The sequence below is a fragment of the Papio anubis genome, unplaced genomic scaffold, assembly GCF_008728515.1.
Source record: "Papio anubis isolate 15944 unplaced genomic scaffold, Panubis1.0 scaffold405, whole genome shotgun sequence".
In the NCBI taxonomy this organism is placed as follows: Eukaryota; Metazoa; Chordata; class Mammalia; order Primates; family Cercopithecidae; genus Papio; species Papio anubis.
Window position 1 is genome coordinate 46,406 of NW_022164217.1, and position 24,790 is coordinate 71,195.

Here is a 24,790-nt window from a genome sequence, read left to right on the forward strand (position 1 = left end):
TGGATACGTACCAGCTACATCCACTTAGAAGAAAATCAGAGAAAGGTATGTGGCAGAAATGAAAACATTCTTCAAGCCACACACAGTTCCACTGACAAAGGGTTGAAGCCTTACTGGCACAAGAAGCTTAAGCAAAACCTCTAAGCAAACGCTAGCTAAAAAACAAACAACATTGAACCAAGAGCAACTTCTTAGGAAGTCGGGCTTACAAATACAATTACACAAATACCTGGCAGCCTGGAGGACTGAGTGAATGTCCACATGTGTGTACTTTTTAGGAGTGATTGGAAGGGGAATATTCTAGTCCCTAAACAAATGTGGGGCAAAAGTGTGTAAACTTCCTGAATTGTGATAGAAGCCTCCTAGCCACACCCACATTTAGTGATAAAGGATAAAAATCTAATTTGTCAAGAAGGATACTTAAGCAAAATCTTTGTTCCATAAGTTGCTTGTGCTGTCTTTGAGATAATCCACAAGTAGCAGGCTAGGAGAATTTTTAAAAGGGATATATTTGGAGTGGAGACATCAGACAGTGCACACTGCAGGGGAAATCGACTTCACAGGATTAAGCCGAGTCATTATATAAACAATTAAACAAACAATAACAAGAAAATCATCAGTGGATGGGAGTGGTGGTCAGTAATCAGTTACTACAATAAAATGTCCAATATTCAAGTGAAAAATGATGAGAAATGCAAAGAAACACAAAAGTGTGACATATACATGAAAAAAGACAATAGAAACTGCTTTTATGGGAACCAAGATATTACACTTAGTAGAGAGCAACTTCAAAAGTTATTATAAATATATCTTGAGAACTAAAGAAAACCATGTCTAAAGAATTAAATGAATGTATAAAGTCCATGTCTTAGTAAATAAAAAATATCAATAAAGATATAGAAATTATAAAAAAAGGGCCAAATGGAAATTCAGAAGTTGAAAAATACAATAACTCAAATGAAGAAATCAATAGAGGAGCTCACCAGTAGATTTGAGCTGGCACCAGTGGACCTGGAAACATATCTATAGCAATTATGCCATCTCAACAGAGAGGGATAAAAATAAGGAAAAATAAATAGAGCCTCAGAGAATGTGGAGCACTAGTGAGAGCACCCATCTATATGTTATGAAATGTCAACTTTGGCTTCTGGATTGGACATTAGCCTGATAATGATCATATTACTTCAAATAGGGAGTACAGAAAAAATAACAGTCTTTGGAAGTTAGGTAATTTAATTTTTTTGCATTTCAGCCTTCAGATACCTTCAAGATAGCTGGGGAAGGGTAAGTAGGAAGTTGAAAATCAAAATAGCTCAGAAAAAAAAGTAGCTCAGAAATAAGGAACAAAAAAGGTTAGATGATATTATCAACATTTAGGTAACTGCAGAAAGCAACTACCACTCTAAAGGCTAGATTAGAAAAAAAGAGGAAGCAATATTATACAGAGCCCACAATTCCTGATGGCAGAGTGCTATCATTGCTGCTGTTGGAACCTCTATCCTGTATTAAAAATTAAGAGCTCACATGCTTAAGAAAGCTTCAAGAGCCTTCAATCTTGCTGATGCTGCTGGTCCCAGCAAGACTTCTACAGCCCACAGTTGCCTGCTACTGCTACTGAGAAAGACAGAAGAGAGATCGAAGGCTTCTCCATTTTTTCATTTTTTTCGCCTTTTAGTGTCATGAATGTCTTCCACTGGCAGAAACTCACAGGAATACGTTTACAAGAGAGTCTAGGAAATGCAATTCTTAGGCTTGTAACTCCCTACTGTAGAGAGAAGACTATAGAGCTGACATGGGGCTGAAAGTCAACAGACAAACATTCAGAATGTTCCACTTTGGTTACTCAGTATCAATACACATCATTCTACATTTATTTAAACTTCCAAAGAATGACAATAGCTTCAGTCTAAAGATGCATCTATCCTGCAAACAAATTAAGACACTCTGGCCTCCTTTCTCTAACTGAAAACCAAAAATCCTCATTGGTTACTATATCCATTTCTGTATGGTGATGCCATCTTTTCAAATTCAGTCATAATCCCACATTAATATTCTGTAACCTAGAGACTAAATTGTAAATTAGTCTCCTTGATAAGGAAAAATTAAAAGGAAAAAAGGAATCAGGAATTTATGAACAAATGCAATTTATATATAAAAAATATTGTAGCTTCTAGAATCATCATTTTACTAACAAGTTGTGAGACAATATTCATGGCTGCCTTCTTTTACTGCCTATTTTATTCCTCTTTGTATGCATTCAGATCTCCAATGACGGTGATTCTTTACATGGTGGAATGAATAAAAATTTTACTTTTCCTAGGCGATGTAATTTTCACTTATTTTTATTACTTGATATGCAAATAATATGAGGTACCACAGCAAATCACTTGGGTTTCAGACATGGTCTTCCCTACCCCACCATACAACAGCAATTCTAGTATGCATTGATAATTGGAGTGAATCAACTTAGCTGGTTTAATAAGCTCTTCTCATTTTAATTAGAGATGAAAGATGACTGAAACGTCTGAGATGGGTGTGGTGAGTCACGCCTGTAATCCCAGCACTTTGGGATGCCAAAGCGAAATCGATTGCTTGAGCTCAGGAGTTCAGGACCGGCCTGGGCAGCATGGTGAAACCTCATCTCTACAAGAAATACAAAAATTAGCTGGGCATTGGTGGCTTGTGCCTGTAGTCCCAGCTACTTGGGAGGCTGAAGCTGGAGAAGTGCTTAAACCTGGGGGGCAGAGGCTGCAGTGAGCTGATATAGGGGCACTGCACTCCAGCCTGGGTGACAGAGCGAGACCCTGTCTCAAAACAAATTACCAAACACACACAAACAAAGAGAAAAAAAACGTGGAGGGGAAGAAGATTCAAATGTCTTGGTCTTGGTGACAGTTTTTACTTTCAGGTTAATAAAATACTACTTATTTTCTTTTTGCAAAGACATTTATTGAGAACTATGATCTGTAAAGAAGGATACAGAACACAAAAAATTTATGTTATTAAAATGTAGATAGGAAAATATTTTTAGTTAGAAAAACATAGATTTTGTAGTTAGGTATAGGATCTGATACTGGATCTAGTACTTACATTTCTGTGGCAAGTTCATTACATTTTATAATGCTCAGTTTTGTTACCTATTGACAATATGTAAATAATATTCTCTATTTTCCTTGTTGTGAAATAGGAGAAAATTTATGGAAAGTGCCTCATACATGAATAGCACTCAATAAATTACATTTAAAAAATCACTTAATCAATAAGCAACATAAAATTACAACATAAGCAAATAACATATTGGAATAGTTTGTACTTGGAGGAAAAACCATAATGTTTTATTGCATATACACTTACATAGGGATCGATTATTGTATCCCAAAATATGGCTTATGTTTGGTACAAAAATCATCCACTTCAGTGTCTTCGGATCATCACGATGACAGCAATACTGGTGATGCTTTTAGTGATTATAGTATTTTAGTTATAAAGTGGATCTAGAACTCACAAAGTTAATCTTTATTTTTCTTAATGCTTTCCTCATGTCGTTATTCCTGAATGTGTAGATGATTGGATTTAAAAGGGGAGCAAAAATTGTTTAAAACACAGACATCAATGGAGACAGTGCTGAATGGCCTTTCATAGATAAAGACACAAGCTCTGAAGAACTGTACCACCACTGTAATGTGGGCTGAAAGAGTGGACAAAGTTTTGGAAGACCCCCTGGAGGAATGATGTCAAATAGTAATCAGGATGATGCTTTAGGAGATTAACAGAAAGATGAAACACAGCAAAGAAAGTAGTCCACTGTCTGCAATGACTCATAGCTCCAAGACGTAAGGGTCTGCACAGGCAAGTTTGATCACAAGGCAGATCACACACAAAAAAAATATCCACAACACTGAGACCACAGAATGGCAAAGTTACTGTGAAAACAATTTGGCTCATGTTGTGCATGAAATCCGTGGTCCAGGAGCGAGGAGCAAGTCTGATGCAATGGACTTGTAATGGAGGAGTTTGCATATGGCAAAGTATCTATCGATTGCCATGGGTAAGAGTAACATCATCTCACTTCCACCTAAAAAGTGAAGGAAAAACTTCTAGGTCATGCAGCCTTCATAGGACATGGTCCTATATTCACTAATTATATTATAGATTATCTTAGGAGTAGCAAAGGAGGCCAGGGGCATATCAATAAAAGACAGGTTGGCCAGTAGGAAGTACATGGGAGAATGCAATTGAGGATCCAGTTTCACTACAAAGATAATGATTAGGTTACCTAATTATGGATATATATATAATGGAAAAAAATAAGAAAAAGAAAATCTGTAGCTCATGAGATTTTTGAATCCCAGTAAAATAAACTCAGCCATCATGGACTGATTTTGTTTTTCCATTTGTTTGTCTGTTGGCATATATGACCTAAAACAAAATAAAAATAGATTAAATTCTGAGAGATATGAGAAATGAAATACATATGCACTTAACACGGCTTTCTAAAATTCACTGAAATGTGCAAAAAGAATCAAAAGTATTGAACAACAATAAATCCAATATCTTTTAAAGAGTAGACATAATTTCTCAGCAAAGATTATGAATAACTGCCAATAGGTTTGAATAAATTTGAAGCCGTCAATATGTAACTCATATCTACATCAATCTTGAGAAAAATGAATAACCCAGTTGGGAAGGAAGTATGAAAGTTTCCTGCCACCTCTTTAGAATTTGAGGAACAGATTTATTGATCCTCCATAGGCAAAGAAGAGGGCCTGTCCATCTCCAAATCTCTTTCTACACTCAAAAATAATGAGGAACATGCAAGTGAAGGAGGAAGCAAATGGTTTTTTAATTGAGAAGGATCAAGAAAAATGAAATTGATAAGATGGAATATAGAACATTAACATACTATGAGTCACTTCTGTAGTTGCTGCTGAAAGTAAGATAAGCAGAGATGATAAACAGAATGAATCTTTGATACACATGAGTCTATGGTTGTGCAAATTGAAGTAACTTCTCACCTTTTTCCTGAGATTGAAAGAAAGGTCCAATATTTGAGTTTCCTCCCATGGGCACATGAATTTAGTATATTGGAAAGTATAGCACACAGAGATAGCATAATGAACATTTATTGCTGGCTTCCCTGCTTCACTTAACTTACTTTCTCTGAAAGTCCAAACAGATCTCTTAAACTATCCATGCTATTTATAACGCTATTATAAAGTGCAGAACTCTGGTTAAAATAAAAAGTGGGGGGATTGACAGGGAACACCTCCATATTGTTCTAGATAGGTAAAGCAGACCCATGTGAAACAACACCCATTTAAATATAAATAACGGTAACCAAAATTTTTGAAACAAGATAGCTAAGACGTAATAACAGAGTATTTTTTAAATGAGAGCTAAAATAAACAGAAAAAGATGAAATAGTTTATATCTAACTGGAAATCTTTTATTTATTTATTTATTTCAGACACAGTCTCGCTCTGTCACCTAGGCTGAAGTGCAGTGGTGTGATCATAGCTCACTACAGCCTTGGAATGGTGGGCTCAAGCAATTCTCCCACCTCAGCCTCCAGAGTAGCTGGGACTAAGGTGCATGCCACCACTTTTGGCTAACGTTTTTTTTAAATAGAGACAGGGGGTCTCATTTTGTTGCCTAGGCTTGTTTTGAACTTCCAACTTCAAGAGAGCCTCCCAACTTGGCCTCCAAAAGTGTCGGGATTACAGGTGTGAGCCACGGTGCTCCGCCAAAGAGACCTTACTAATAGAAAAGACATAATGTAGTTTTTAAATATTTTTAAATGTTTTAAGGAGTCAGAAAAACTAAAGAAAAATATAATAAAGATCTCCATACTACTATTCAGAATTAATAAATGTATTTTTATCACTTTGCTTCACAATTTTTCAATAAAATAAAGAATACTGGCAAAAGAACAGTTTTTCATCTTAGTATTTGGTGTGTGGTTTATTAAAAATTGAATAAGTGGTATCCTGTCATACCATTCTACAAATAAAAATTTTAGTTTTATTAACTAATTGCTATTATAAAAATTAGGCTATATATATATTTACATGTCAAAGACTTTTTCAAGCTTAGATTACAAGAAGTAGATTAGTAGGCCATTTTCAACTAATCAAATATTGTCAAAATTCTCAACAAGGGGTTATATATAATTATCCTGCTGATTCCCTATATATCTGGGTATTTTATTAGCTCTCATTCATTGTAGGAATGCAAGAATGCCTCAATATTGGGGAATCTAAATATGTCAAGTATCTTTAAATTCATCTGTATATTCAACACAATCTCAACCTGAATTCCAGAAGAAGTTTTTTTCTGAAAATTGACAAGTTAATTCTAACATGTATATGGAGATGCAAAAGGCAAAGTAAACCAAGGCAATCTAACAGAACAAAGATGGAGAATTTATGCTATTGTGTAGCAAGACCTACTATTGAACTACATAATAAAACAATTTGGTGTTGACTCAAGGATACAAAAGTAAACCAAATGAAACTGAAAATGTAAGAAAAGTTCTAAATTTTCTACATGATAACAACAAAAAAAAAAACATTCTACAACATTTGGGAGACACTAACAGCATAGTTCACTAGTCTCCAGGGGGGTTGCAGTATGATGCTTTAGCTGCTGCTCATGGCTCTTCCTTAGGAAAAGGGGCTCTTCCTGATGTCAGATATCCACAGTATCAATAAACACCAGCAGTTGGCTTTGTTATGTTCTCCTAAAGAAGCTGACTTCAAAATTCATATTGCCTAGCTTCTATGGCTTGGTAATTTAATCCTTTCTTCTACGTTTGCTTTCAAGTTTTCCTAATAAAAAAAGGTAGAGTCATTAGCAGATGAGGTGGCTTTCCTAGGACACATTACAATGCTGCACGCAGCAGTAACTTGGCCCCTGCATGCTTCTCCATGAGATGACAGGATAAGGAGATGCTTTTCTAAATGTTTACTTATAAGCTTCCCTAATAAATCCTGCCTTTCTTATGCGTGACTATGCCATGTGACATAGCAGCATGTTCCTTCATGCTCTACTCACTCTACATTATAGAGTTACAACATTTCAAGAATAAGGGGCCAGAATAGGAAGAGTGAGACAGTGAAATACAACAGAAAACTATTATCCAGATCTAGACACAAATATTTATGTACATGTGACATATGATAGGAATAGATTTTTTATCAATAAGGAAAATATTGAGTATATGATGACAGGGTAATTTGCTAATGCCTGGAGAGCAGTATCAGATTCTAATCTCATATGAAAATAAATTTCAGAGAAGTAAAATATTTACATCTGTAAAAATAAAATTATGATATTAGTGAAAGAAAAATGGGTGAATATTATTTTAACATAATGGAATGGATAAAAATATTCTAGACATAAAATTAGAATCCATGAAAACAAAGACATACATTTGACTATGAAAGTGAAAAAGTAAAAAAAGAGTAAACACAAGAAAAGAGATGATAATATATTTTCAAAACACGAAATAAAGAGCTGTTATCACTGATTTATGAATAACTTGTAGCATTTAGAACGGAAAGATTAAAGAAGCAATGAAAAATGAAGAGATTATATGGATTGTCAGTCCACAGAAGAGGTACAAATATCTTTAAAAACAAAAGTATTCTTGAGACCATCCTGGCTAACACAGTGAAACCCCGTCTCTACTAAAAATACAAAAAATTAGCCGGATGTGGTTGCGGGCGCCTGCAGTCCCAGCTACTCGGGAGGCTGAGGCAGGAGAATGGCCTGAACCCAGGAGGCGGAGCTTGCAGTGAGCCAAGATTGCGCCATTGCACTCCAGCCTGGGTGACAGAGCGAGACTCCCTCTCAAAATAAATAAATAAATAAATAAATAAATAAATAAATAAATAAATTCAACCTTATCTATAGTTAAAGAAATTCAAGTTAAAATAACAAAATGCGCATTTTTAAATCTATCATATTAAAATATAAATTCAATTTTGGTCAAGATGTGTGATGATGCTATAAAAAGTCTCATATACTACTTTTTTATATATCAACACAATATTTTTGGAGGACACTTGACACTTTTTCTTATATGTAAAAGTTTTTCAACAACTGGACAGAGAACCTTTACTTCTAGGATTTATAACCTAAGTTTTCAAATAAATATAATCAATAATGCTTATTGTAGCATTGTCTTTAATAAGAAAATATTAGCACCCCAGAAACCCATCCTTAATAGAGTGATTTAAAAATAGAAATCTCTATGTGTTGATATGAAAAATGTATATTACTAAAATTTAAAATGTCATGCTTTACATTGTGATAGTATATTAATGAAAAATTATGCATATATGCATATTAGCATCATAAAAATCTAGGTGAACCATAAATTCATCACACTAGCAACAGTGCTTATCTCTGGTATATTGGCTTATAGGATTTAACTCAGATTCTAGTTTTTACAAGTTCAAAATCTATGAAATTTTATAAGGTACAATTAGACTCTAGCCCTGTCTCTAAAAATGTAGTTGGCATTTCACTACTGAAGATTTCAAATCAGAGATTCACTTATTTTATATATAACTGTAAAAAATAACCTGTAAATAATTTGAGGTTTGTGATGGTAACTGGCTGTGCTGATTCACCATCTACTACCTAAAACGTGGAGAATTGCCACAACACTGAAAATTGAGGTTGACGACTATTGATTAGGCAATCTACTACAGATAGTACAGATTGGAAATACATTCTAAATCATTTATCATCTTAAAATTTTTGTTTATTTACTACTGACCTATAATAATTGTACAAGTTTATGGAATGCAGTGTGATGTTTTGATTACGTGTACATTGTATTGTGATCAGTCACGGTAGTTACCATGTCCATCACTTCGTACATTTGTTACTTCTTTGTGGTAATAAAGAAGTAGAATTAGTAGATGAATTTGTTACTTCTTTGTGGTGTCATCATATACTCAATATTTTTCTTATTGATAAAAAAATCTATTCCTATAATATGTCACTTTTATATAAATATTTGTGTCTAGATCTGGATAATAATTTTCTGTTGTATTTCACTGTCCCACTCTTCCTATTCTGGACCCTTATTCTTGAAATGTGGTAACTCTGTAACATAGAGTGAGTAGATAATTTTGAGATCCTTTATTCTAGCTATCCTGAAATATAAAATACATTGCTATTAGCTATAGTCACCCTACTCCATAATAGGGCACCAGAACTTGTTCTTTCTAACTATAATTTTGTACCCATTAACCAACTTCTCCCTCTGTCTCCTACTTCCCACCCCAGCCTCTGGCAACCACTATTCTACTTGCTACTTCTATGAGCTCTACTTTATGGATTCCATATATGAATGAGATTGTGTGGTATTTGTTTTTCTGAGCCTAGCTTATTTCACATAACCTTATGTCCACCAGGTTCATCTATGTTGCTGAAAATAACAGAATCTCATTCTTTTTTACAGCTGAATAGCATTCCATTGTGTATATATACTACATTTTATTTATCCATTCACTTGTTGATGGACACTTAGATTGATTCCATTTATTGGCTATTGTGAATAGTGCTTCAATAAACATGAGAGTACACATATATCTTTGAAATATATTATCAACTGAGTAAATGTAAAAAATGTTTAAGAAAATATATAAATGATGCTTAAACAACTGAAAAAAATAGTTTAATTTCAGTAGAAAAATAGATTGAGATCATGCACATCAAAGTGCTTTAGTGATTTGCTTTGGAGGTAAAATTACATCTCATTATATTTTTCTTATATCTCTTGATATTTCACAAATAGTCTGTAATGAACATGTTTTACTTTTAAAATTTGAAAAAAAATTTAATAAAATGCTAACATAAAAATGTTTTCAACGTTACTTTTCCAGCATACCTCTTGCTAGCTTTGGAAGTTGTGACCGGAAGTTACTGCAACTTTTAGAATTTTTTCACTTGTCCCCACTTTGTTTAGTCTTCTTTTTCATGTTCCAATTCTCATAAAGTAGAAATTCCTTTTATTTTAAAGTTGTATAAGACAACATGAACAATGTGTCGGTTAATGACCCTGAGAAAACCTTGCGTCTTGTAAATGAATTCCCCCAGCAATTAAAGGCCATGGAATTGGGAAGTTAGACTCTTTGGAATCTCTCAATAGTGTGTGGCTTTTCACCATAAAGAAGATACAAAAATAAGACATTACTAATCAGAAAATATAGCCATAAGTCCATGCACAGACGTAGATATAAAAGGTATCTATTTAGAAAATAGATAAAAATGAATTTTCAAGGCTCCAAAGTAAGAAGAATTTAGGAACACAATATAGAGAAGATTAATAGTATTATATTTCACTTTATTATGGAAAATTTCTTAGAAAACTTTGGTGGCCATAAATCTCTTTCTTTACTCATATTATGTAAATGAAGATCAAGTGTACCAATTTAATTGGAAATATTGGAAATAACTATTTCCTAAGAGTCACATCTCTCTGATACCTTTGTTTACCTTTGTAATTTTCCATTATAATTAATTCCTCTTGGATTTGGGAGCTGTGTTGGAACTGCATTGTGCCAAAACAGTTAACAGTTAAAATAAAAGAAATTCACTATTTTTAATTGTTTGATCTCTCCCATCGCAAATAATAGCTAATTTCTTGTCTCTTGCATTTGATGACCTGCATTTATCATGTCAGCAAACAGCCTATACAGCCCACTGCTTTGTCAAATTACATTGTGATTTCAGTGAAAAGCCTGGTCAACAGGGTTCAAAATAATTTTATTGTTGTTGTCTCTGAATTAGTAACTTCATTTATTGATTACTTACACACTCACAGCTTAGATCCTTTTAAGGAAATAGCATGGCTATTAAAGGTGTTGATGAAATAGATTCATTTTTCATTTCCTAGTTCTGTTTTTCTCCTACAGTGACTAGATATAAATATGTGTTTTCATTTTCTCTCCTTATATCAGGAGATAAAAACCATCTCAATTCCAAATACAAATTTGTCTTTATTACATATTAAAAATATACGAAATGATTTTTATAAAATATCTAGAGGGTAACATATAAATGATAATATCAATATGCATTAACCTACCACTAATATAAAGGAAAAGATTATTTCATTTCTTTCTTCTCTTTGTTTATTTTGTCTTTTTCAAAATAAACTGTTGAGTTTGTTACATAATTCAAATGTGTGCTTATTTATGTTACATGAAGAGATATTTGAAAGATTTCCTACAAACTGCTGTATCAATATGGTTGTGTTTACATTTCTACACAAATTTTGCTCTTTTCAATATAGCCAGTTAAAGTTTGAATCTCTTTTTGTGTCCCCAAATAAAATTCCTTCTGAAAGATCCTTTAGGCAGCTGCAATATACTTATTACCCAAGGCTTTCATTCTGCTTCACTATTCCAGACACAAATAAAATCCCTTGTCTTTTCAGACATTATAATCTTGATAACAGATTATTAAAAATACTATATGAAAGAATGTACTTAATTTATTCCTATCTTAAACATTTGTGTGTTTATTTCTTAAGAGGTGTAACACATATACGACAAATTGTGCAAAATGGTTTTACATAAAGTGTGCAAAGATTTAAAAATTCATTTTTACAGTTAAATAATTTATTTTTATATATGTATCTGCCAGTGTAAACACAGCTCAGATCAAGACATAGAAGTCAGACTAACTTTACATAGGTTGCGGGGGAGTAGAACCAGGAAAGAAGCACAGCACAACTTTATGGGTAGCTGTAACTGTTCTATCGTCGTTTATTAGTTTTGCCTTTTCTTTGCCTGAACTTTATATAAATCAAATTAAATAGTATGTACTACTTTGTGACTGTAATTTTCACTCATTGTAATATCTGTGAGATTCATCCATGTCATATCAGAAGTTTCTTCTTTTTAAATGTGGGGTGATATGCCATTGTGTGATCTTCCAATGTTTTTATCCACCTACCTCTTACTCTTATCCACTTACCTCTTATAGAAACAGTTACTTTGTTTCTATAAAAGTTGGATATTTGTTATGAATATAATCACTCATTTCTCTTATTATATAACTCGGAGTGGAATTACTGAACCATGGGATAGCCATGTCTATTAGAAACTGCCAATGGGTTTCCAATGTGATTGCACCACTTTACACTCCCACTAGCAATGCAGGAGAATTTTAGTTGTTCCACATGCTTAACAGACTTTGGTATTCTCAAGACTTTTTAATTTTAGCTATTTTTTGGGGTACCTACCAATAGTAATTATGGTTATAATTTGCATTTTCCTTATTTTTAATGATGTAGAACATCTTTTCATATTGTTACTAACCATTTGAATATTCCCCTTTGTGAAGTACCTATTTAGCTTTTTGCCCCATTTTCATGAATGGCTGACAACTTGGATATAATAAGCAAATTCCTTGAAAGCACAATTACATGACCAAGAAAAGAAGAAAAAGTTGGCTATTACATATTTATTAAAGAACTGAAAACCATAATGCTAAATTATAAGAAAACATGGATACATAGAGGGGAACATCACACACTGGGGACTATCAGAGGGTGGAGTCTGGGAGGAGGGAGACGATCAGGAAAAATAACTAGTGGGTACTAGGCTTAATACCTGGGTGATGAAATAATCTGTACAACAAACCCCCATGACACAAGTTTACCTATGTAACAAACCTACACAGGCACCCCAGAACTTAAAATAAGAGTTAAAAATTAAAATTAAATAGTCTTTCTAAAAAACAGAAGAACGAGTGGTCTTCATTGATGATCTTTTCCAAACATTTAAGATGGATTAGAGACTTAAATGTTAGACCTAATACCATAAAAACCCTAGAGGAAAACCTAGGTAGTACCATTCAGGACATAGGCATGGGCAAAGACTTCATGTCTAAAACACCAAAAGCAACGGCAGCAAAAGCCAAAATTGACAAATGGGATCTCATTAAACTAAAGAACTTCTGCACAGCAAAAGAAACTACCATCAGAGTGAACAGGCAACCTACAGAATGGGAGAACATTTTTGCAATCTACTCATCCGACAAAGGGCTAATATCCAGAACCTACAAAGAACTCAAACAAATTTACAAGAAATAAACAAACAACCCCATCAAAAAGTGGGCAAAGGATATGAACAGACATTTCTCAAAAGAAGACATTCATACAGCCAACAGACACATGAAAAAATGCTCATCATCACTGGCCATCAGAGAAATGCAAATCAAAACCACAATGAGATACCATCTCACACCAGTTAGAATGGCGATCATTCAAAAGTCAGGAAACAACAGGTGCTGGAGAGGATGTGGAGAAATAGGAACACTTTTACACTGTTGGTGGGATTGTAAACTAGTTCAACCATTATGGAAAACAGTATGGCGATTCCTCAAGGATCTAGAACTAGATGTACCATATGACCCAGCCATCCCATTACTGGGTATATACCCAAAGGATTATAAATCATGCTGCTATAAAGACACATGCACACGTATGTTTATTGTGGCACTATTCACAATAGCAAAGACTTGGAATCAACCCAAATGTCCATCAGTGACAGACTGGATTAAGAAAATGTGGCACATATACACCATGGAATACTATGCAGCCATAAAAAAGGATGAGTTTGTGTCCTTTGTAGGGACATGGATGCAGCTGGAAACCATCATTCTTAGCAAACTATCGCAAGAACAGAAAACCAAACACTGCATGTTCTCACTCATAGGTGGGAACTGAACAATGAGATCACTTGGACTCGGGAAGGGGAACATCACACACTGGGGCCTATCATGGGGAGGGGGGAGGGATTGCATTGGGAGTTATACCTGATGTAAATGACATGTTGATGGGTGCTGATGAGTTGATGGGTGCAGCACAGCAACATGACACAAGTATACATATGTAACAAACCTGCACGTTATGCACATGTACCCTAGAACTTAAAGTATAATAATAATTAAAAAATAAATAAAATTTAAAAAAAAAGAATGAGATAATGCAAATCCAGAGAAAGAAGGAGCACTTCACAAATATTTGTATTAGTCTAGAATAAAATTGATATCAAGTTTACTAAAGATATGAAACCTAACAAAATACAAAAAATACAAAACTATAGAGCAAAATATAAAGAAAATCTTTAAAAATCAAATACGTAAGATGTATGATAACCAAGCTGACAGCGTCTGAAAAATTAATCAATATAATTCATCACATTAGCAGAATAAAGGATAACCACATATGGTCATAACAATCGATACCCCAAAACAATTTGATAAAATTCAGCCACTCATTTATAATTTAAAAAATAAAATTATCAGTAATGTAGAAATAGAAGAAAACCTCGACAATTTTATTAAAGACAGTAACAATAGTTGTCAGTCAGTTATATTCAGGATTGAAAAACATAAAGACCAGAAAAACAATCTTCACTATTACTACTTCTATGCATATTTTATTAGAGGTCCTAGCAAATGTATAATACAAAAATGAGAAATAATAAGCATAAATACTGGAAAAGAATAAACAGGACTATTTTCATGCAGAAACAACATGATTATCTAATAAAAATTCCAAAAGAATAAAGTAATCTCTATTAAAATTAGTAAGTAGCCGAGCGCGGTGGCTCATGCCTGTAATCCCAGCACTCTGGGAGGCCAAAGTGGGTGGATCACCTGAGGTCAGGAGTTCCAGACCAACCTGGACAACATGCTGAAACCCTGTCTCCACCAAAAGATACAAAAACTGGCTGGGCGCAGTGGCGTTCCGGTAGTCCCAGCTACTCCGGGGGCTGAGGCAGGAAAATCCTTTGAACCCTGAAGGCAGAAGTTGCAGTGAGCCAAGATGGCGCCACTGCATTCCACCCTGGGAAACAGAATGAGACTCTGTCTCAATAAATAAATAAATAAATGAACTCAAGAAGGTTTCTGAATTTAAGATCAATATACTAAAATTAATTGTAACTATGCAAGACGTCTCCACTGAAAATTACAAAATACTGCTGAATAAAATTTTTAAACTTAAGAAAAATAAGAAATATATTACATTTAAGAAGTAGAAGACTCATTATTATTCAGACATCCAATCCCCTCCCACCATTCCTCTATATATTTAGTACAATTCCCTTAAAGATCTTAGCAGGCTTTTTCGTGAAAATGCACAAGAAACTTTTACACTGTTGGTGGGACTGTAAACTAGTTCAACCATTATGGAAGACAGTGTGGCAGTTCCTCAAGGATCTAGAACTAGAAATGCCATTTGACCTAGCCATCCCATTACTGGGGATATACCCAAAGGATTATAAATCATGCTGCCACAGAGACACGTGCACCTGTATGTTTATTGCAGCACTATTCACAATAGCAAAGACTTGGAACCAACCCAAATGTCCATCAATGATAGACTGGATTAAGAAAATGTGGCACAAATACACCATGGAATACTATGCAATGATAAAAAAGGATGAGTTTGTGTCCTTTGTAGGGACACGGATGCAGCTGGAAACCATCATTCTCAGCAAACTATCTCAAGGACAGAAAGCCAAATGCCACATGTTCTCATTCATAGGTGGGAATTGAACAATGAGAACACTTGGACACAGGAAGGGGAACATCACACCCCACATTGTTGTGGGGTTGGGGGAGGGGAGGGATAGCATTAGGAGATATATCTACTGTAAATGATGAGTTAATGGGTGCAGCACACCAACATGGCACATGTATACATATGTAACAAACCTGCACATTGTGCACATGTACCCAAGAACTTAAAGTATAATAATAATAGTAAAGAAAGAAAAAAAGAAAATACTCTGTGTGATACTATAATGATGTATACATGTCATTATACATTTGTCCAAACCCACAGAATGTGCAACACCAAGAGTGAACCACAATGTAAACTATGGACTCTGGGTGATTATGATGTGTCAATGTGGGCTCATCAATTGTAACAACTGTACCACTGTGATGTGGGATGTTGATAATGGGGGAAACTGCATGTGAGGGGCAGTTTCCCCCATTATCAACATATTTGAGAAATCTCTGTACCTTCTCAGTTTTGCTGTGAATCTAAAGCTGCTCTAAAAACAATAAAGTCTTAAAAACACAACAATAAATATATAAATGTGAAAATGCAAAAGGCTTTAAATAGCCAACACTGAAGAAGAAGAGCAAAGCTGGAAGGTTTATGCTACTGGATTTGAATGCTTTTTAGGAGCTTATAGTAACTTAGACATTGTGGTTATGGAGTAAGGATATACAAGTAAGATTAATGAAATAGTGTTCAAGATCTAGAAGTTGACTAGCATACATACAACCATTTGATACAGAACAAAATGCTACTGTAATTCAGCGGGGAAAAATACAGCCTTTTAAATAAATTGTGTGGGAGCAATTAGGTATTCACTTGGAAAAATAAATGTTCCTTTTCCTTACCTCATATCATACACAAAATATTAATATGAGATGGAATATATGTCTAATTACGGAAAGTAAAATAACATATTACAATGTCATGAACATAATAAATTATCTTCATATTTTTTATTCCTTAAGCAGTACAAACAACAAGTAGGTGTTCAATTATAATTTGTCTTTTTCTCTTCATATTTTGATGAATATAGTCTCCTGTAATTAAAGTTTAGCTTCTAATACTCAGTTGGATTATCGTTATTGCTCATGAGTCCATGCATTAGAATTAAAATATTGATTTCCAAATTCATGTATCTTTATCCCCAGTTTTTTAATTATCCTTTAAGTTCTGGGATACATGTGCAGAACGTGCAGGTTTGTTACATAGCCATGGTGGTTTGCTGCACCCATCAACCCGCCATCTACATTAGGTATTTCTCCTAATGCTATTCCCCCTAGATCCCCAACCCGTGACAGGCCCCAGTGTGTGATGTTCCCCTCCTTGTGTTCATGTGTTCTCATTGTTCAACTCCTACTTATGAGTGAGAACATGAGAACATGCAGTGTTTGGTTTTCTGTTCCTGTGTTAGTTTTCTGAGAATGATGATTTCCAGCTTCATCTATGTCCCTACAAAGGACATGAACTCATTCTTTTTTGTGGCTGCATAGTATTTGATGGTGTATATGTGCCACATTTTCTTTATCCAGTCTATCATTGATGGGCATTTGGGTTGGTTCCAAGTCTTTGCTATTGTGAATAGTGCTGCAATAAATATATGTGTGCATGTGTCTTTATAGTAGAACGATTTATAATCCTTTGGGTATATACCCAGTAATGAGATTGCTGGGTCAAATGGTGTTTCTAGTTCTAGATCCTTGAGGAATCACCACACTGTCTTCCACAATGGTTGCACTAATGTACACTCCCACCAACAGTGTAAAATCGTTCGTATTTCTCCACAGCCTCACCAGCATCTGTTGTTTCCCGACTTTTTAATGATCGCCATTCTAACTGGTATGAAATGGTATCTCACTGTGGTTTTGATTTTCATTTCTCTAATGACCAGTGATAATGAGCTTTTTTTCATATGTTTGTTGGCTGCATAAATGTCTTCTTTTGAGAAGTGGCTGTTCATGTCTTTCACCTGCTTTTTCATTGAGTTGTTTGTTATTTTTCTTGTAAATTTGTTTAAGTTCCTTTGTAGATTCTGGATATCAGCCCTTTGTCAGATGGATAGATTGCAAAATTTTTCTCCGATTCTGTAGGTTGCCTGTTCACTCTGATGATAGTTTTTTGCCATGCAGAAGCTTTTTAGTTTAATTAGATCCCATTTGTCAATATTGGCTTCTGTTGCCATGGCCTTTGGTGTTTTTGTCATGAAGTCTTTGCCCATGCCTAAGTCCTGAATGGTATTGCCTAGGTTTTCTTCTAGGGTTTTTATGGTTTTAGACTTACATTTAAGTCTTTATTCTATCTTGCATTAATTTTTGTATAAAGGGTAAAGAAGGGGTCTAGTTTCAGTTTTCTGCATATGGCTAGCCAGTTTTCCCAGCACCATTTATTAAAAAGGGAATCCTTTCCCCATTGCTTGTTTTTGTCAGGGTTGTCAAAGATCAGATGGTTGCAGATGTGCGGTGTTATTTCTGAGGCCTCTGTTCTATTCCATTGGTCTATACGTCTGTTTTGGTACCACTACCATGCTGTTTTGGTTACTGTAGCCTTGTAGTATTGTTTGAAGTTAGGTGGCATGAATCATTTTAGAATATACTTTAAGTGTTTCACAGTAAAAAGAAAGCTAAGGATCTTTGTTTCTGCAGGAAGGAGGGATGCCAGAAAGATCAAAATGATCCTTTTGAAAGCAAACATTTTCTCTTTTCTCTCTCTGTCTCCCCCTGCCTCCTCAACACCGTTTGAAAGTGTGCATGCATATGTGTGTGTGTAGGGTTTATAATTACAAACTGTTCTGTAAAGGAAAATTATTGATTAGTTTAAGTTGCAGAAAAGACTGAAAAGTTGAAAAATTATTTGGCATGCAATCCATCTATGCCATAGTTAAATATTATTGGTTGCATAATGCCCAGCAAAGTATTTTCAAAGGTTTTCTTTTTAGATATATGTCTGATTCTAGTCAGACACTCTATTGACAAATCTATTGACAACCTACATAATGTGTATTATGAGGAAGATAAGAGTAATTTATCTGTATTCAAGGAACTTAAAATTAACTTGAGGAAAGAAGAATGAAAAATGAAAGGGATCTAGGCTTAGAACAAATTTGTATAACTCTTGTTCAAGTGTTCCTTCTGTTTCAGAATATCAATACAAATGATATAACTGGAAAGTAATTAAGTGTCAGAGTAAGTGAAATGAACCACAGATATAGTGGAGATTGATATGAGTTCCATGTCTAGAAAAGGTTTTACTACTTAGGAGAGAAGGCTTGAGATATACTGAATAATGTGGTTACATATAGACAGAGGAACTTGTGTAGCTAAAAAGAACAAAATAAGCAGGAATAGGACAAAAAAAGTATCAATAATGCAGAAAACCACGAGGCTGTTTTTACTGAAATGTTAAGAAACAAAATTGGATTTTTAGGGTGAGTGAGGAGTTGATTGTGACTATCCAGGAGAATTTTGGGATTGATAAGGCAGTTACCACAGGTTTATAAAGAAGAAAGTGATATGATGAAAAAGAATTTTTATAAGTAATGTGAAATTCCTAAGAATAAACTGTATTTGTGGGGAGATTACATTATGCAACATCTACAAAATGGAATTCTATATACCTATTAAAAAGTTATGTTTCTATATATTAATATAAACATATTTTAATGTAATAAGTTAAAAACTCAAGAAAAATAACTATACATATAATATAAAATTTGCACTCTTAATAAAAATGATATAAATGTAAATATTAATACCCGTAACACTAACACACACACTGTACTGAAGTGTGTATTGTTTTTCTGGAAAGCTATCTAAGAAACTCTTAAAATGTTCACAGTCAGTTATCTTTCTGTTATTTGTGATGTGCTTTTTCACAATAGCATAAACTACTTTTTTTAAAGATAATTAAAAGAAAAATATATATTTTAACCAGCTTTTTAAAAATGGCTGATATATTTCTGGTTTTAAAATACTTCAGCATTCCATTTGACATTTAAAAATAAATGTTGTTAAAATCCCCGATTTTGTGGATTTTTCTGTGGATTGAGTCAACTGACTTAATCTAGATGATTAATATGTACTACATAGTTTATTCATTCAACAGATATTCACTTAGTGCTTTTGATGTGTACTATTACAGATGCTGGAGCATTTATAAACTACTTTGTATGTATTTGAAAACTGTTCTGTTGTGTTTAAATGCAGCTTCAAAAAATAGATTTCAAAAAGGAGCATTAGTAGGAATTCTTAAATATGAGACATAAAACTGAAGGGAGCTATAACCTTTTTAGACATATAAATGAATGGCTCTAATTACATATTTGATGCAATTTAACATTTTGCATCCTTTTCTCAGAGCGAGAAATTGGCCAACAGATATGATTACACAGGGAAAAAAATACATCCCTAGTTGGATAAATGTTCCTATGGGATTATCTCAAGGAAACATATAGCACTGTGTTCTCTCTTTTTTCTGTTTCTGATTATTGGAAGAGTAAATTGCAGGTAACTGTTGGGGATACAGGAAAAGGAGATAAAAGGCCATTCCTGGGATTCACATAAGGCACCATCACGAAAGTATCCTTCCCCTGTCTTGTAAGTGATAATGGCACAAAAAGATGACTACACATACTTTATTTACCGAAGGTGTTTTGTAAAAACCTAGATTAATTTAAAACTATTAACAATTAAGGTAATTTTTTAAAAAGCTGAACCAATACAACCAGTTTGTAATAAGCGCAGGTTGATGACAAATTTTGTCATAAATTTAGATGATTATACTGAAAAAACTGCATTTCTTTTACCAATATAAATGTTACATCAAGCTAAGTCATTCTGAAACCTATGACAAATAACCATGCACAGGCCAACCAACTAACCACTACATAATAATAACCAGGTAAATGAATGAATAAAAACAAGCTGAAAATGAAATTAGTTGTTACATTTGACTGTGAGCTGTTTGTACACATTGTCTAACCCTATAGAGGATGTATTTGATGTGAATAATATGAAATGTTGAATGAACAAATTATATAAATAATTATATATAAATACATGAAATGTATATAATATACATGTTATATATAATATATACACTATACATATATTTGACACTTCAAAAGAGTGTAGTGATTACCACTAATACTGATATGTGAGGGATTCATGCAAGAATGGGGCATGGAGGAAATAAGATAAGTTTCTCAAGACCTAATTCATATATGTTTACCAGAGTCCATTTCAAAACATGGTTCTTGAGAATCCTGGATGTATTTTCTATATCATTTTCATGTTAATAAAACTCAATATATGTGACTATAAAACTCACCAGAATCATTATCTTATTCATAGAGATTTTTATAGCACAAAGAGGCATTAGATACCATGTAGTCCAATTTTTTTTTTTTTTTTTTTTTTTTTACTGAGAAGAAAACCCTCAAAAGGAGAGTTGCTTGTCCTATGTCACCCAGTGAGCAGCTTACCCAGGTGTCCTCTAGACACCTTCTGATTCTAATTCACGACCTATATATTTGTGGTTTCATGTACTATTAATGTTTTTATTTTTGTCTTCCAGAAACTTACATTCTGAATCCTACTGACTATTTGGTATACTTCTCTGGGCCATTAGTAAAATCACTGACCAACAAAATTCCACAAAAGTAAGGGTCCTTGTAAGTTCAAGTGCCTTGACTGAGTGCCAAATGTGGACACTAACATGAACATTTCTTTCCAAAATGCATCATTTCCCTACCCCTTATTCTCACTTATTTTGATCATTATGGGATAAAGTTGACAATATGGAAAGAGCAAACCATTCAGTGGTATTTGAATTTATTTTGTTGGGACTTTGCAAATCTCAAAATCTTCAGATTTTATTCTTCTTGGGATTCTCTGTGGTCTTCGTGGGGATTGTCTTAGGAAACCTTCTCATTTTGGTGACTGTGACCTTTGATGCACGCCTTCACACACCAATGTATTTTCTGCTTATCAACCTCTCCTGCATTGATATGATCCTGGCTTCTTTTGCTACCCCTAAGATGATTGTAGATTTCCTCCGAGAACGTAAGACCATCTCATGGTGGGGATGTTATTCTCAGATGTTTTTTATGCACCTCCTGGGTGGGAGTGAGATGATGTTGCTTGTAGCCATGGCAATAGACAGGTATGTTGCCATATGCAAACCCCTCCACTACATGACCATCATGAGCCCACAGGTGCTCACTGGGCTATTGTTATCCTCCTATGCAGTTGGATTTGTGCACTCGTCTAGTCAAATGGCTTTCATGTTGAATTTGCCCTTCTGTGGTCCCAGTGTTATAGACAGCTTTTTCTGTGACCTTCCCCTTGTGATTAAACTTGCCTGCAAGGACACCTACATCCTACAGCTCCTGGTCATTGCTGACAGTGGGCTTCTGTCACTGGTCTGCTTCCTCCTCTTGCTTCTCTCCTATGGAGTCATAATATTCTCAGTTAGGCACCGTGCTGCTAGTCGATCCTCTAAGGCTTTCTCCACTCTCTCAGCTCACATCACAGTTGTGACTCTGTTCTTTGCTCCATGTGTCTTTATCTATGTATGGCCTTTCAGCAGATACTCTGTAGATAAAATTCTTTCTGTGTTTTACACAATTTTCACACCTCTCTTAAATCCTATTATTTATACATTAAGAAATCAAGAGGTAAAAGCAGCCATTAAAAAAATACTCTGCATATAAATGTAAAACATACTTTTTAGTTGACACTTTTGAAGAGACACTGTCTTGTTTGTTTGAACATTTAAGAAACTCATTTTTAATGTATCAGGTTCATGCAAAAGTAATTGTGGTTTTTGCCATTAAAGTAAATGGCAAAATTAAAGTGCTGGCAAAAACCGCTATAACTTGTGTACCAGCTAATAGTTCAAGTCTGTATGAGGAAACAGTAGATGTAATTGTTAAAAAGCAAACACCTTTTTGTGATCTTTTATGGTCAAACACATAACATCTACAGTTTGGCTTGTATACATTTAACTCCCACCTTTATCTGTTTCTCTGATGCAAATTTGAACAAAATAAATAAGTTACCTGTGATTTAGTTTTTTCGTCTATACAACTTTGTTTATATGCATCTTTCGTTATTTTAGCATGCTCTTAAACCTCAGAAAACACATTATTATTGTTACGATTTTTGTTGGTGGTGGTGGTAATCTATGTTTAGAGAAAGCACACAGATGACATCTCATCACAGTAATATATCCAAGTGCCTTACAGACTAGAAAACTGCATGTTCTGGGTAATCCATGATTAGTGTGTATTAAATTATACTAACTTCCTTGCCGTAAGCACAGTGTGTTCAACCATTCTTCGCATATTTTGTGAGCCTACAGAATGCCAGAAGATATAGCCAGGGCTTCAAGAAACTTATACCTATGGATGGATAGAGAGAACTAAATTAGTAATTGTTCTGTGGCACGAACAGCACTGTTACATGATGCACAGGGTGCTTTGAGAGTGCAGAGGAATGGCGTCTCAATCAGGGCAGGGCAGGAAGGTTTCCACTCATAGTTAGCATCAGCTAGATGGAGAAGAAAGACATTCCATGAGAAAGAAATAGTATGTTGAGAATGCGTAGAAGCATGACACAGAGGAGAACCTACACACAGTTTCATTGAGCTGGGTCGTGGGCTACGATGTCAAGAGATGAGATAGAGAGGTATGTCAAATGTAGTCTGATCATATAATAGAAAATATAGGATACTCTTTGGAATTCAAAACTATGTCATACTGAAATTTAAAAGACAGACAGGAAGGGAAAAAAAGTAAGCATAGACCATTCTTGTCCAAACTTGTACATTGTACTGCTTCTGTTCCAAGTTTACCTCCTGCTTCTTAGCTCTGTTCATATTTCTCTTTGCAATCTAGGCAACTAGGCCTGTAACTGAATAGAAGGCAAAAGCAAATTTAAAGCAACTCGGTATCGGAGATGACTACTGTCTTTCAACTTTAGCAAAAATCCAAAAAGAACTTTATGCCTTTTATCGGATATATTATACCTAGTATCCAGAAAAGCCATTCCAGAGGCTGAAGATAAAACATTGAATACTAGGTCTCTAACATGTATTTAGATTATTTGTTACATAAAGGGTACCTCACATCAGCCTTAGTTGTTTTATACTGAGCAACTAATTTTATGAAGAAAACATTTTATATACAAGTTGAATTATTGTAGCCAAGGATCCCAGCCTCAAAATGCATTTTCAAACTTTTTTTTCTTTCTTTCTGAATCTCAGAATGTAGTCTTGTGTTGTAAGACTTTATCTCCCTTTCCCAACAGGTACGTTCATACACAGTGTTTCTTATCTAGTTAAGTGCTTGCTTAGAAATCTTAGGGGCCGATTTTGAAACAAACAAGGCAGGGAAACCTGGCTGCAGAATCCTCCCTTGAGAGGGGAATTACTTACAGTTAACCCACCACTACCAGGCCACAGTCAGGAAAAGGTAAATCAGACCTCAGGACAGGCCATTACTCAAGATAACCTTCAGAACAAGACACGCAGACCTGCACCTTCCTGCACTATTCTCACATAGTTTCCATATCTTTTCCGTCTTAAACTCCTTTACTCAGCCCCCAAATGGGGAATGATCTGTTAAAGGCATGAACCTGGCCATTTCCCATCTGCTCACATTTGAATAAAATTGTTTTCCTTTTACCACTCCTTGCTTCACTTGTTTTCAGCCTCTGAGAGGGGTGGTAGACATGGATGGGTGTGTTGGGGGCTAGGTGGGCAGCGGGGAGGGGAGACACTTAAGCTGGTTATATTTTAAGCTGGTTATATTAGATCTGTCCACCTTGGTCTCCCAAAGTTCTGGGATATAGGCATAAGCCACCACACCCGGCCAAGACAATCTCTTAATAAATGATGTTGGAAAAACTGTTTATCCATATGCAGAAGAATAAAATTGACCATTATCTTACATTATACACAAGAATAAACTCAAAATGGATAAAATACTTAAATGTAAAACCTGAAACTGTAAAGCTAAGAGAAGAAAACATAGGGAAAATCTCCACAATATTGATCTTGGCAATGTTTTCTTATATAGAACTCCAAAAGCACAGACAACAAAAGCAAAAATAGACAATGGGATTGCATCAAACTGAAAAGCTTCTGCACAACAAAGTAAACAACTAACACAGTGAAGAGACAACTCACATA

At 34.6% G+C, this 24,790-nt stretch overlaps 1 protein-coding gene across 1 annotated transcript; it reads left to right on the top strand.

Annotated features, from left to right (window-relative positions):
• Positions 1 to 20,704: 20,704 nt before the first annotated feature.
• Positions 20,705 to 24,317, top strand: LOC101020580 (olfactory receptor 4K13). The gene has a single exon (XM_021940300.2). It carries the CDS (start codon positions 21,396 to 21,398, stop codon positions 22,308 to 22,310), a length of 915 nt encoding a protein of 304 aa, XP_021795992.2. The 5' UTR covers positions 20,705 to 21,395; the 3' UTR covers positions 22,311 to 24,317.
• The last annotated feature ends 473 nt before the right edge of the window (positions 24,318 to 24,790 follow it).

Bases quoted from the DNA above. Each gene is read 5' to 3' on its own strand.
- LOC101020580 (XM_021940300.2), top strand. From the start codon at position 21,396: ATGGAAAGAGCAAACCATTCAGTGGTATTTGAATTTATTTTGTTGGGA.